The sequence below is a fragment of the Rhinolophus sinicus genome, chromosome 17, assembly GCF_057876585.1.
Source record: "Rhinolophus sinicus isolate RSI-liver-muscle chromosome 17, RSI-T2T, whole genome shotgun sequence".
Classification (NCBI taxonomy): domain Eukaryota; kingdom Metazoa; phylum Chordata; class Mammalia; order Chiroptera; family Rhinolophidae; genus Rhinolophus; species Rhinolophus sinicus.
Window position 1 is genome coordinate 185,024,980 of NC_142517.1, and position 12,914 is coordinate 185,037,893.

The 12,914-nt window shown below is 31.4% G+C and overlaps 1 protein-coding gene across 7 annotated transcripts in view; it reads left to right on the plus strand.

The window, feature by feature from the left end:
- The window catches only part of NBEAL1 (neurobeachin like 1), a 150,306-nt gene that overhangs the window by 126,735 nt on the left and 10,657 nt on the right, over positions 1 to 12,914 (plus strand). For all 7 annotated transcript variants that reach the window (XM_088794483.1, XM_088794487.1, XM_088794482.1 and 4 more), the window contains 7 exons: positions 743 to 832; positions 2,011 to 2,120; positions 3,238 to 3,410; positions 4,387 to 4,481; positions 7,862 to 7,978; positions 8,375 to 8,536; positions 9,206 to 9,354. In XM_088794483.1, the coding sequence (XP_088650609.1) occupies positions 743 to 832; positions 2,011 to 2,120; positions 3,238 to 3,410; positions 4,387 to 4,481; positions 7,862 to 7,978; positions 8,375 to 8,536; positions 9,206 to 9,354 (896 nt within the window). The remainder of the gene's footprint in view (positions 1 to 742; positions 833 to 2,010; positions 2,121 to 3,237; positions 3,411 to 4,386; positions 4,482 to 7,861; positions 7,979 to 8,374; positions 8,537 to 9,205; positions 9,355 to 12,914) is intronic.

Genomic DNA, 12,914 nt, shown 5'->3' on the forward strand with positions numbered 1-12,914 from the left:
TATTTATTATGTAATGCTGATAAAATTATTTTCATCATGTCTAATCATTTGTGAATTTATGTTGTTATAATTCATTATTTAGTTCACATAAAGCTCTTAGAATACCACCTGGCACATAGCATGAACCTAATGTTAGGTTATAATTTACCTAATAAATGTTAGGTATATTTTGTGAACTGTTGTCACATCAAGAGCCTTAGTTCCAATCATTGTACTCTTTCATATTGTAATAAGATAATGGCGGATGCTTTCTGGAGAACTATCTTTATTTTCTGGTCCTATCATCGTGGCTCGGAATGCCTCAGTTAATGGAATGGATCTATTTTTTTGAATGTTAAACCTGAAATGAAATTTCTATAAAATATAATCAAATTTCCGATTTGACTTATTTGAGAAATGTACGATTTTATGGTCTGTATTTTCTGTTTTATGTTCATGTCAGTATGGCTAGCAAAAAGGAAAGATCCTAAACAGCTAATGCTCCTTGAGCTCTACATCTCTGTTTAACAGCAGAGTAGTGGAATACAAGGAGGTGATAGGTTTCAGAAGTTCCAAGTATGCCGTTCAAACATGATATATAATTCTTTTCCTACGTTTAAATTTGAATGATAATATGTTTTGATAGAGTAAAATGCTATATCACAGGGTTCATTCCTGTTTAAAGAAATAGAAGTTTTCATTAGTTTGCACCTAATAAAGATAAGCAGAATCAGCCACTGAACCTCTGTCTTTTATTTTATAGGGAATTAGTGATGGTATTCCACTAATAAAGGCCATTGTCCCCAAAAATCAGTCTCGTTCTTTTATGACTCAAGGCAGTCCTGAGTTACTGGTAAGTTGATTTACACCATTTTTACATTGCCGTATCTATAGCCATTACAACTTAAAAAATAAAAATAAATAAAATTTTAAGCCTTTAAAAAAATTTTTTTTAATAGAATTTGACCAAGTATACAAATGTATCTTCTATTCACACAGCTTTTATTTTAAGTAATTTCTATAATTCTGGAGTTAATCTGGAATAATAAATATGTGACAATACCAGGAAGTTTTATACAAGAAAAATAGGATATAACACCTTTTTAGATATTAAAGTTTATCATAAAGCAGTGATAATAATGAAAATGAGAGCTAATACAGAATTGATTATGGTTTACATGCAGGACATGGTCGTGAGTACTTTACATGATGAATTTTGTTATTTAATCCATCTAACAATCCTGTGAGAAAGGCAGTTTTAAAGTTTCCCTTCGACAGATGAGAAATTAAAACTCAGAAGTAACTTGCTCAATGTCACGGAGCTAGCAAGTAAGGGATCTGGGACCCGGCACATAGACCAAAACCTAGGTCTGTGTTATTCTAGTTTTGTCACTTTGAAATTATAAAAATGAAATAAGTATAGCAGCGTGAACAGTAGAGATCCAAAATTAGACCTATTTTTCTAATTATGCATATTGTGTGTTTACTCACAAAAAATGATTGAGAAAGATACAAAAATAGTAATAGTACTTTTTGAGTGGTAGAATTCTTCTGATTTTTCAGATTTAATACCTGAATTTTTCAAGATATCTGATTTTTCTTTTTGTTTGGTAATCTAACGGGGAAATGCTTTTCATTTTTAAATGAAAATACTCACTATGACTGTCACTAAGAAGGGCAATCTTAACAATTCATGAGTTCTACTTGATTTATGTTCTAAATGATATACATCATATTTATGTGGTAAGATTTGACTACTTCTGACTGCCAACTAATAGATGTTAATAAACTGAAAAACGATGAGGAAAATAAATCTCACTAAAGAAAGATGCATTGGACAACTTTTCTTGCCATAACATAAAGAACTTTTCTATTTAAATTAGTTTTAGATGTTTTTTTAATATGTTTCATGTTTTAAGTACATAATCCTGCATTTTCCCCTAAATGCTGACATTGTGTGGGTATTTGGTTATTCTGTGCTTCTTTTTTTAGTCTTTCATTTAATTTTCTCTTCATATTTTTTCCCCCCAGATAACAGTAAGCATGAATTATGTTATTGGAACCCATGGATGGCTGCCTTATGACAGAAACATTTCTAATTACTTTACATTCATCAAGGATCAATCTGTGACAAATCCAAAGTAAGTAAATGAAGATTTAAAGCAAGTCAGGTACAGGCAGTACCCTATTGCCAGGAAAAACAACTAAATTGGTTGATTGTTTCATTTTGAAAGTAATATTGCAGCCATCCAGATTTTCTTTTATTTTCTCCTTCCCTCCTTCCATTGTTTCTTTCTCCCTTCCCTCCTTCTTCCTTTCTTCTCTCTTTCCCTTCCCCTGTCCTGATATTGGCTTCCAGACAAAATAATTACTATCAGAGCATTATGGAAGCAAAACTTATTATGCATAGTTTTTAGGCTTAATTGTATTTTTATTGTACAATATTATTTAAAATAAGACTCAATGTGTTTTATATAATAAGGATTTATTATTTACCTTATTTTTTTAAATATCCAAAGGTTACATTTTAAATTCAGGTGATGTTTCCCTTACTCTGAGTTATTTTAGCTATGTGTTTATTAGAGGCAATATCTTATATTTTCATCCTACGTAGGACTTAGCACTGTTGTGCTTTGCACAAAGCATACCTTCAGCAAATTAATATTGAGTAATAAAGGTCTAGAGGTGAAGTGTTAGAATTGGCCCTCATTTTCTGTACACACACTGAAGTATAATCACTTCTTTGTGTCTTTCTGCAGAATCTAGGTTGGCCAATTGCAGAGATAGTTCAATGGGAAGCAGATGAAATCCATATGTTTTCTTTGATGGGAATGCAAAATTATCTTCTTGAGTACTGTTAGATACACATATGTCTGCCTGTGTAGTAGATCCCTTCTTTCAGTTTATTTCCAACATTCCTGGTCCTAGTATATCCTATCTTGTGTATATACTTTGAGGCTGTTCTTTACAGAATTAACAATCTTACTAAATTGGCTTTAAAAAGCAAGATTTAAATCTTCACATCTTCACCTATCTCAACTACTTATGCTTAGCCATTAAGACTTTGTTATATAAATTTTTATTTAATGAAAAATATGAATAAAATAAGATTAACGTGTATTTTGAAAGTCTTTATCATTTATTAACATACATTTCAAATTGAGCATTGAACAAACTTATTTTTTTTAGAGACATTTAAAAATAATTATGTCTAAATGATCTTTTAAGGAAAAGTCTAATATTTAATTGTGTTTACAGAACTCAGCGTAGTGTGAATGGTCCTTTTGCTCCAGGACTGGAGATCACTTCTAAACTATTTATAGTATCACATGATGCGAAGTTGCTTTTCAGTGCTGGACACTGGGATAATAGCATTCAAGTGATGTCACTTACAAAAGGCAAAATTATTTCACACAATATCAGACATATGGGTAAGCATTAACTTTTTACCACCACCCCAAACCAAAAATTTCTCTAATTTTTTTTATAGCTATAAAAGTAGTACATACTCCTCATTAAAAAAAAACATTAAATTTTACCTTTGAAGCTTACTGAACTGTTTGATACAACAGTGTTATGAATATTATATGCTTTCCTTAAGAATGCCTAATATATTTTGGGTATATTAAGCACCATTCACAACTTTATAGTATCTGGAAGATGTTAGGCTAAGTCTTTTTAAAAATTGATTGATAAAAATAAGAATTTTAAGATAAAATGGTAAAAAAAATTGTCATAGTTGAATAAGGCATCAGCTGCCCTATTATTTTGTTAATAGTAAAACATGAAAGTGATAAAATTGTTGAATGTACTTTAACCTGCTACTCTTTAGTGTCTCAGTCTTCAATATAAGAATAAAACATTGAGTAAATCTTTTCCTAGTAAACCTAATAGGAAAGGGAAATGGAGTCTGCTGCTAATTCTGTACCAGTGACTCCTAAGATATCACTTAGCTCAGGTTTGTACAGTTTAGTAAACATGTATTTCATATTGTGAATTTACAGTGTAATATGTACTATTGTGGATAAAGTCACATATTGTATAGGATTGCAGTGCCCGGTGGGAGTAGAAGGTGAAGGGGGATGAGAGAGCAGACAAGCATATCAGAATTTCCTGGGGGCCCATTTAAAGCTTCCTGATCTGCTGCCAAGATTCTGACAGACATTTTCCCACCCTACGTCTACTCTTCTCCCTCAAAGGAGGGTGGCCTCAAAGAAAGTTCTCCTACGCCATTTTAATACTTCTGCTTTTGTGTTACTCTTACCCAGTGCTTTTCCAATGCCATTCCTGTATTTCTCCTTTAGCACAACTAATTTAGTAAGAGGTCAAACTTAAACTAAAATTGCCCTTTTCTGTTTCAGCAAAACCAAGATATTTTATTTTAAAAAAATATTTTTTTCCTTACAGATATTGTGACTTGTTTAGCTACTGATTACTGTGGAATACATTTGATTTCTGGTTCCAGAGATACTACATGTATGGTATGGGAAATAACACAACAGGTAGTTATACATTTAAATACTCTTTGCTTAGATCAGAGATTCACCCTGGGTGTACTGTTGAGATGTTCTAATAGAGTAGTGAATTCTGTCATTAAGTGATTATTTGAGCTCCTTTGCATTCTTTTACCTCCATTCTGTCCTGTCCTAATCACCATGTTTTTTCCCTAGGTTTATTGTCTGATTCATGGTCTTATCCCGTATTACTTTCCAAAAACTCCTCTTTGTTAACCTTTTCTAGGAAAACAATTATTTTTTTGTCTTATTAACATAATATTATTCCTATTTTTCTTTCAGGTGGGAGTACTAGAAAATATAGATTTATAATTTTCATCAACCTTATTGTACTCAATAGTGTTGGCTCAAGGAAATAGCTTTTGTTTATAGCTTCTGGATTTTCTACTTTGTAAATACGCTTTCTCTCACTTCAAATTTGTAAAAATATTAACTAAAACTTCTCTTGTAATACTTTTCTTGTTTTATTTTTTTATACTTCAATCTTTAATACATTGGTAGTTTTTCTGTTTTATAATATAGAATATATATTTGGTATAATATATACACATATTCTGTCTAATAGAACATGTATAATACAGACTATATATTTTATAACAATGTAAGGTATAAAAATACATGATTTTGTTTATTTCTGGGTGTAAAGTCACTTACACCAACATAAATGTTACCCACTGAATTGGATCTTTTGAAGATTCTCCAATTCTTTTACGTTTACCGATTTCTGTGTCAGCTCCAAAGTGTTTTTATTTTAGAAGTTTAATATTACCTGCTAAGGCAAATCCCCTCTCACTGTGTTTCCTTTAAAAAGTATGTTCTCAGCTATTCTTAGTATGAGTATTTATTCTTCCATATAAACTTTAAAAATATTTTGACCATATCCTCCTTAAAAAAACCCTCTATTTTAGTCTTAATGTAATCATATTCAATTTATATGTTAATTTGGTATGGATTGACATTTTTATAATTATTCATATCCAGAAATGGGAAATGTCTTTCCATGTTTGTTTTAGTTCTTTTTTTATGTCCTTTGATAAAATTTTTTGATCACTTTTTTCCATTTAGGTCCTGTACTTTGTTATATTTATTTGTAATTATCATATTTTTATTACTGTTTTGGTGGGATTTTAAAAATAATTTTTATTTCTAAGTGATTATTGCTAGTATTTAAAAAAAAACTTTCAATTTCTATGCAGTTATTGTGTAATTAATAATTTGTACCAAATCCTTTTATCCAGCTCTCATAATTATTAGTATTTCTTGGATTTTCTGAAAATAAAAGGTTTTTTTTTTTTCTTTTCCAATATACTAATTACAGTGGTACCTAGGTTTTGTAACATAATCCATTCTGGAAGACCGTTTGAGTTCTGAAACCGAGGCACGGTTTCCCCCTAGAAAGAAAATTGATTAATCTGTTCTAGACCTTTAAAATCAACCCCTAAAACTGTAGATTTAGCATGAATTTTACTATCTAATGATAACATAGATCCATAAAATTTACGGCATTCGTAAACTAAAATGTTTGTCAATGGAGATGTTTGAAAACCGAGGTACCACTCTATTTCATTTTTTTATCCTGTTACATTATTAGCTAATGCAATAATGAAAGAAAATTATAGTGAGCATCCCTTGTCTTATGTCTAATTTTGATGAAAGTGCCTTCACCACTGTGCCATTTAGTACTGTTTGCTATTGGGTTTCACTAGCTGTGTTTTTTAACATTTAAGTAGTTACCTTCCTTCTATTTTTTTCTTTTGGTAACTTTTTAGTTTTAATACAATTTCAATTTACAGAAAAGTTACAAAAATAGTATATTTATTGACATTTATCTTAGCATGTTATTCTAATCTCTATCTCCCAGCATCTTATTTTATTTTCTGAACAATTTTAAAGTTGGAGACATCATGTTCCTTTGCTGCTAAATACTTCAGTGTGTATTTTCTGAGAACAAATACATTCTTATGCATAACTACAGTATAATTTTCAAAATCAGAACACTTAACAGCTAGCTATATAATACCATTACCTAATCCACAGTCCATGTTCTAAATTTGTCAGTAGTACCAGCAGTGTCCCAGTTTCTCTTCTTTTTTATTATTTATAGTTTTTCTCTTACTTTTTCTTAATGTACTGTATTACGTTGATAAGTGGCCTAGGTTTGAACTATACTTGAATTCTTGTAATAAACTCATGTAATTCATAGTATATTGTTATATTTTACTGTAGAAGCTTATTTGCTAGTGTTTTAATTATTTCTGTACTCGTAAGTGAATTCTGTCTTTACCATGTTTAGTATTGGGATATGCAACCTTTATAAAATGAATTTGAAAAAGGTCCATCTTTCTCTGTAACTTCAATAGCTTAAATAATATAGGAAGGACCTGATTTTTAAAAATTAGGTAGAGTGCATTAAGCACTCAGACACTCTTAGAGGAAGATGAATGTGTCCCAGGTAATAGAATGTCAAGGGGAATTAATCCACATAATATGGTGCAGGTAAAAGATCTGAACAGAGTTATCTAGGATAATCATAACACAAATACCATGGTAACTACTCAAACATTCTATATTATAGAAAGTAATGTACAAACAAAGCATGCCAAAAGCAGATGAAGAAAGAATCTTCTTTCTTCTGGAAGAATACAACTCAACTGGAGAGAGATTCCTGCAATAATGTTACGCTATTAGAAGAACATAATAAGTGTATTGATTCAGTAAAATAGGACCTCAACGGTGAAATTATAGAATAGCATTTTAAGATGAAAAGGGGAGATTGCAGAAGAATCAAACAGATATTAAAACCAATACATTACAAATATAATAAGTAAATCCAAAGTAGATACAGCAAGAAACAGATTTGATCTGAAAATAAAATCACCAGCATGGAAAGTAATATTAACGTAATAATCAAAGTGAGTTACACATGTAAAAACAAAAGAATTAAAGAAATTAGGAAAAGAATGATAGATATAGAATACAGACCAATCAGCATACAGATAATTGATGTTCCTGAAATAGGTACTCAAATAAATGAAAAAGAGAAAGTATTCAGAAATATAATACTAAAAGTTTCTTTGAAGTGAAGGAAGAATAAATCTGTAGATGAATAGGGCAAACAATATACATATTAAAATTAATCTAAAATCATCAACTTTGAAACTATTCAGATTAAGTTTTTGAACTACCAAAGGTTAAGAATAATCTGAGAATCCAAGGAGAAACACGAATGAGTACTACTGTGAATAAACTCAGTGGTAAGAACTAGTTGCGATGTTAGTTTGTAGTTAAACAGTTTAAATACAGCATAATCCTTTTTATAGAAAGCAGCCTACAAGAAAGTTACCTTTGCTTTTTTGTTTTAATATTAGGGAGGTGTTCCTGTGGGTTTAGCATCTAAACCCTTTCAGATTCTGTACGGACACACTGATGAGGTATTGAGTGTCGGCATCAGCACTGAGCTAGACATGGCAGTGTCAGGATCAAGGGTAAGATTTCACCTTTAAGAAATGCTAAATTTTTATATAAATTTAGAAGCAATATTTATAATTAAATCTTTTTCTATGGGAATTGGTAAAAATGTAGACATTTTATACTATGTTTGTGTGGGACTTTGCGACAGTAGAATAATATAGAAAGAAAAAAGAGGCTGGATTCTATTTTAGAAAGTTACCGGTCTTATTAGATAAGGGAAGAGGGCATTTTATGAAGTAAAACACTCTTTGAAATTTCAAGATTGGAATTTTCCTTAAGTAAATATGTCCTTGGTGGAATAATCATTTTCTCAGTTTCCCACATTTCTTTATTCAGCCCACTTTTTCTTTTTTTTTTCTATTTTGGAATTTTTTTGGTCTTTTTCATTTTCTAATATTTTCTGTGTGTAGGATGGCACTGTGATTATACATACTATTCAGAAAGGTCAATACATGAGGACTTTACGGCCACCTTGTGAGAGTTCTTTGCTCCTGACCATTCCCAACTTGGCTATATCTTGGGAAGGACATATTGTCATCTACTCCAGCATTGAAGAAAAGACTACCCCCAAGGTATCTAACAATTTCATACAGTAGGGGTAGACTATCTACAAGCTTGTCTTTTCCTTCCCACATTGTATATATGAGACGTTTGAAGAAGGAAAGAACACCATATTTTAAAAAGGATGTTTTCCTTTCATCATTCAATTTGTTCATTCCTTACCATTACCTTATCCTATCACAATCTTGCCCTCATGTTTATATTTTGTTTTAGGGATTTCTATTGGCCTATGAAATATATGATTTCAAAAATGATTTCTGATTATGTGGGACTTCATAAATTTAAGTGGAAATTATAACCAAATTAAATTCTTTTCACACAAACCAGAATACAAGTAAAGAAGCCATGAATTTTATGTTTATTTTCCTTTAGGTGATAAAACTTTTTAAAAATTAAGAGACGCTCTTTGTTTTGTTTTAAAAATGTAGAGCTTTTGGGTACTGAATGAGATTTTAATTCTTTTGGAGGAATGAGAGTTCTTCAATATTTATTTACTTGGCAGTCTGATTTGAAATCACTTTAACAGTATGGCCCATGCACTTTGTCTTTAAATATAACCATAATTTATTCCAATATTTTAAACCCAGTAATCATTGTGTTATAGTCATAGTTTTAATTAACAATATTAAAACTCCGTTCTGAGTTGAGACCATTAAATTTTCTTCATCTAATCTTTGCAGGATAAGAATGCATTGCATCTGTTTTCTGTAAATGGAAAGTATCTAGGATCTCAAGTCCTGAAGGAACAAGTATCAGATATATGTATAATTGGACAACATATTGTCATGGGAAGTTTACAAGGATTCCTGTCCATAAGAGATCTCCAAAGGTAATTAATAATACTTATTTCAGTAGCACTTAAGACAAGGTGATAGGTAGTACTTTCAATCTAGAGTGGAAATCAGCAATCTAAGATTTCTGATCTTTTGGTTTATCATTTATTACGAACATGTCTTTTTTGGCAACTAGGAAATAAAACGGGGAAGCTAAAGTATTCCTGAATTAGTAAATAAAATATACACGTACATTTTTTAAGTTGTAGAAAATTTTATGCTATGTAAGTTTTACCACAATTAAAAAAAAAATTTTTAAATAGCCAGGAAGTGCCAAGCCTGGATTACGGATTTCGTAATTTGTCCAATTGTGGTTTGAATTTTTACAAACTAAAGTTAGGAATTAAAAAAAAAATTTTTTTAATTGTGGTAAAACGAACTTAATTATTTTTAAGGCTATTGGACCTGTTCATGATTGAATATGTGTGTGTATAAAATTATGGAGAATCTTTTGTTATTTAATGCAGTGGAAGAGAAGGATGTTGGAATATTGGATATGTTTTATGTTTTCTATATATATTTTTCTATAAAAGAAAGTCCTTTATATAAAAGAAAAATACAGTCTTTTTTATCCCTTTGTAAAAGACTAATTGTGGCTTATTTACACTCCTCAAACTATCTTGAACCCTCCCAAAATCTTTGCTATAATCATTTCCCGGGCCAAGGTATTCTGTCTCAACTGCATTCAACCAGAATCACTTCTATACCAACATCCCCTTCCTATTTTTGTATTTTCCTTCTCATTTTTATCTTTCTCCTGTGGTAGAGTATTGAGTCCCCATCCCAATCATATTGTTCCAACATTTTGTTTTACAACCCTAATTTCAGGATATTGTAAAAAAAAATCCCAAATTAGAAAAATCAATGGGATATGCTATCAGGTTAGTGTAGAACATATTATCATCATAGGACTCTTTATTCTCTCACTATAAAAGCTGTGGGCATTTTTCATAATGGGGTATTATAATTTATATCATATTATATTTTTCAGTATATGTTATTTTATATATTTTACGTTTATATGTTTTTATATATCTTTTTTTGATAAAACATAGTATTTTATTTTTTATTTATATTAAATTTATTGGGGTGACATTGGTTAATAAAACTATGTATGTTTCAAGTATGCAATTCTGTAATACATCATCTATATATTGCATTATATGTTCACCAAAGTCAAATCTCCTTCTGTCACCATATATTTGACCCCCTTTACCCTCTTCTATCTCCCTTCCTCACTCCCTTACCCTCTGGGTAACCACTAAACTGTTTACCATGTCTATCAGTTTTTTCTTGTTTGTCTTGTTTGTTTCTTGCTTTTATTTTTATATCCCAACATATGAGTGAAATCATGGTTCTTGACTTTCTGTCTGACTTATTTTACTTACCATAATAATCTCAAGATCTATCCATGTTATCACAAATGGCAGTATTTTATCTTTTCTTATGGCCCAGTAATATTCCTCTGTGTGTGTGTGTGTGTGTGTGTGTGTGTGTGTGTGTGTGTGTATCTCACATTTTCTTTATCCAGTCATCTATCGAAGGGCACTTTGGTTGTTTCCATGTCTTGGCCACCATGAATAATGCTGCAATGAGCATAGGGTACATATTCTTTATGGATAAATGTTTTCAGATTTTTGAGGTAGATACCCTAAAGAGGGAATGCTGGGTCATATGTTAATTCTATTCTTAATTTTTATTGAGGAATCTCCATGCTGTTTTCCATAGTGGCTGTACCAATTTACATTCCTACCAGCAGTATATGAGGGTTCCTTTTCCTCCACAGCCTCTCCAACACTTATTACTTGTCTTGTTGATAATAGCCATTTTAACAGATGTGAGGTAGTATCTCATTGTGGTTTTGTTTTGCATTTCCCTAATAGCTAGTGAATCTGAGCATCTTTTCATATATCTGTTGTCCATTTGTATGTCCTCTTGGGAGAAGTGTCTGTTGTGGTTCTCTATTTTTTAATTGGATTGTTTTTTTGTTGAGTTGTATGAGTTCTTTATATAGTTTGGATATTAGCCTCTTATAAAACGTGCTGTTTGCAAATATCTTCTCCCATTCAGTTGGTTGCCTCTTTGTTTTGTTGATGATTTCTTTTGCTTTGCTGAAGCTTTTCAGTTTGATATCGTCCCATTCATTCATTTTTGCTTTTGCTTCCCTTGCCTTTGAGGTCTGTTTCGTCTGATATAAGTATGAATACACCCACTTTTCTCTGTATGCCAGTTGTGTGCAGTATTGTTTTCTCCATCCTTTCACTGATTCTATATTTGTCCTTGCAGTTGAGATGTGTCTTCTGAAGGCAGCATATTGTTGGATTTTGTTTTTTGATCTAGTCTGCTACTCTGTGCTTTTTATTGGGTGAGTTCAATCCATTTACACTTAGGGTGATTATTGATACATGAGGATTTCCTGTAGCCATTTTAGCTTTTGTTTTCTGGTAGCTTGGTGTCTCCATTGTTTCTTTGCCGTTGTGTTTCTGTCTGTTATTTTAGTTAGATGGTATAATACGACTTTTTTCTTCTTTATATTATGTGTCTCAGTTGTGGATTTTTGTGTGTGTGGTTACCATTAAGTTTATGTAGAAGAAAGTTGCATATATACAGCAGTCCTTTTTCTTCTGCATGCATCTCGTCTCCATTCCCCTTTGCAAATTCATACCTTTGCCCCCTCTCCTTCATGTTTTTTGTTGTCACAGACTATTCCTATTTAAGCTGTGAGTTCATTTACAAATTGCGGTATCTATTGTCTTCTTCCCTTTTTCTTTTTTTATGGTTTTTACCTCCCTTAATCTTTATGTTATATTAAGTGTATAGTGCGCTATTATGAATAAAAGTCGCAGTGTCCTGCTTCTTTCTGTTAGTCATCTTACTTATAGTTTTGTATCCTTTTGCATTTTAGTTTCGGATAGAATAATCCCCATCAGTATTTACTGTAATGCAGGCCTTGTGGTAGAAAATTCCATCATCCTTGTATGTCTGGAAAAGTCTTTATTACTCCTTCTATCTAACGGATAACTATGCTGGATATTTTATTCTTAGCTGGTAATTTCTCTCTTTCAAAAATTTGAATATTTGATTCCACTCCCTCCTGGTTTGTAGTTTTTGCTGAAAAATCTGATGATAATCTGATGGGCTTTCTTTTATAGGTTACCAGCATCTATTCCCTGGCTGCCTTGAGAATTTTTTGTTGTTGTTGTCATTAATTTTCGATAGTTTTAATACAATGTGCCTTGGAGAAGGCCTTTTTAGATTAAGATAATTGGGTGTTCTGTTTGCTTCTTGAGTTTGAGGATGCAGTTCTTTCCGTTGTTTGGGAAGTTCTCATTGATTATTTGTTTGAATAGGCTCTGTTCCCTTCCCTCTCTTTTCTTTCTGGTATACCCATTAGTCTTATATTGCTGTTTCTGATGGAGTCACATAGTTCTTGTAGAGTTCTTTCATTTCATTTAACTCTCAAATCTCTCTCTTCTGCCTGCATCATTTCCAGATTTCTATCTTTGATGTCACCAATTCTTTCCTCCTATCTGGTGGGCTCTATTTCCTAAGCTCA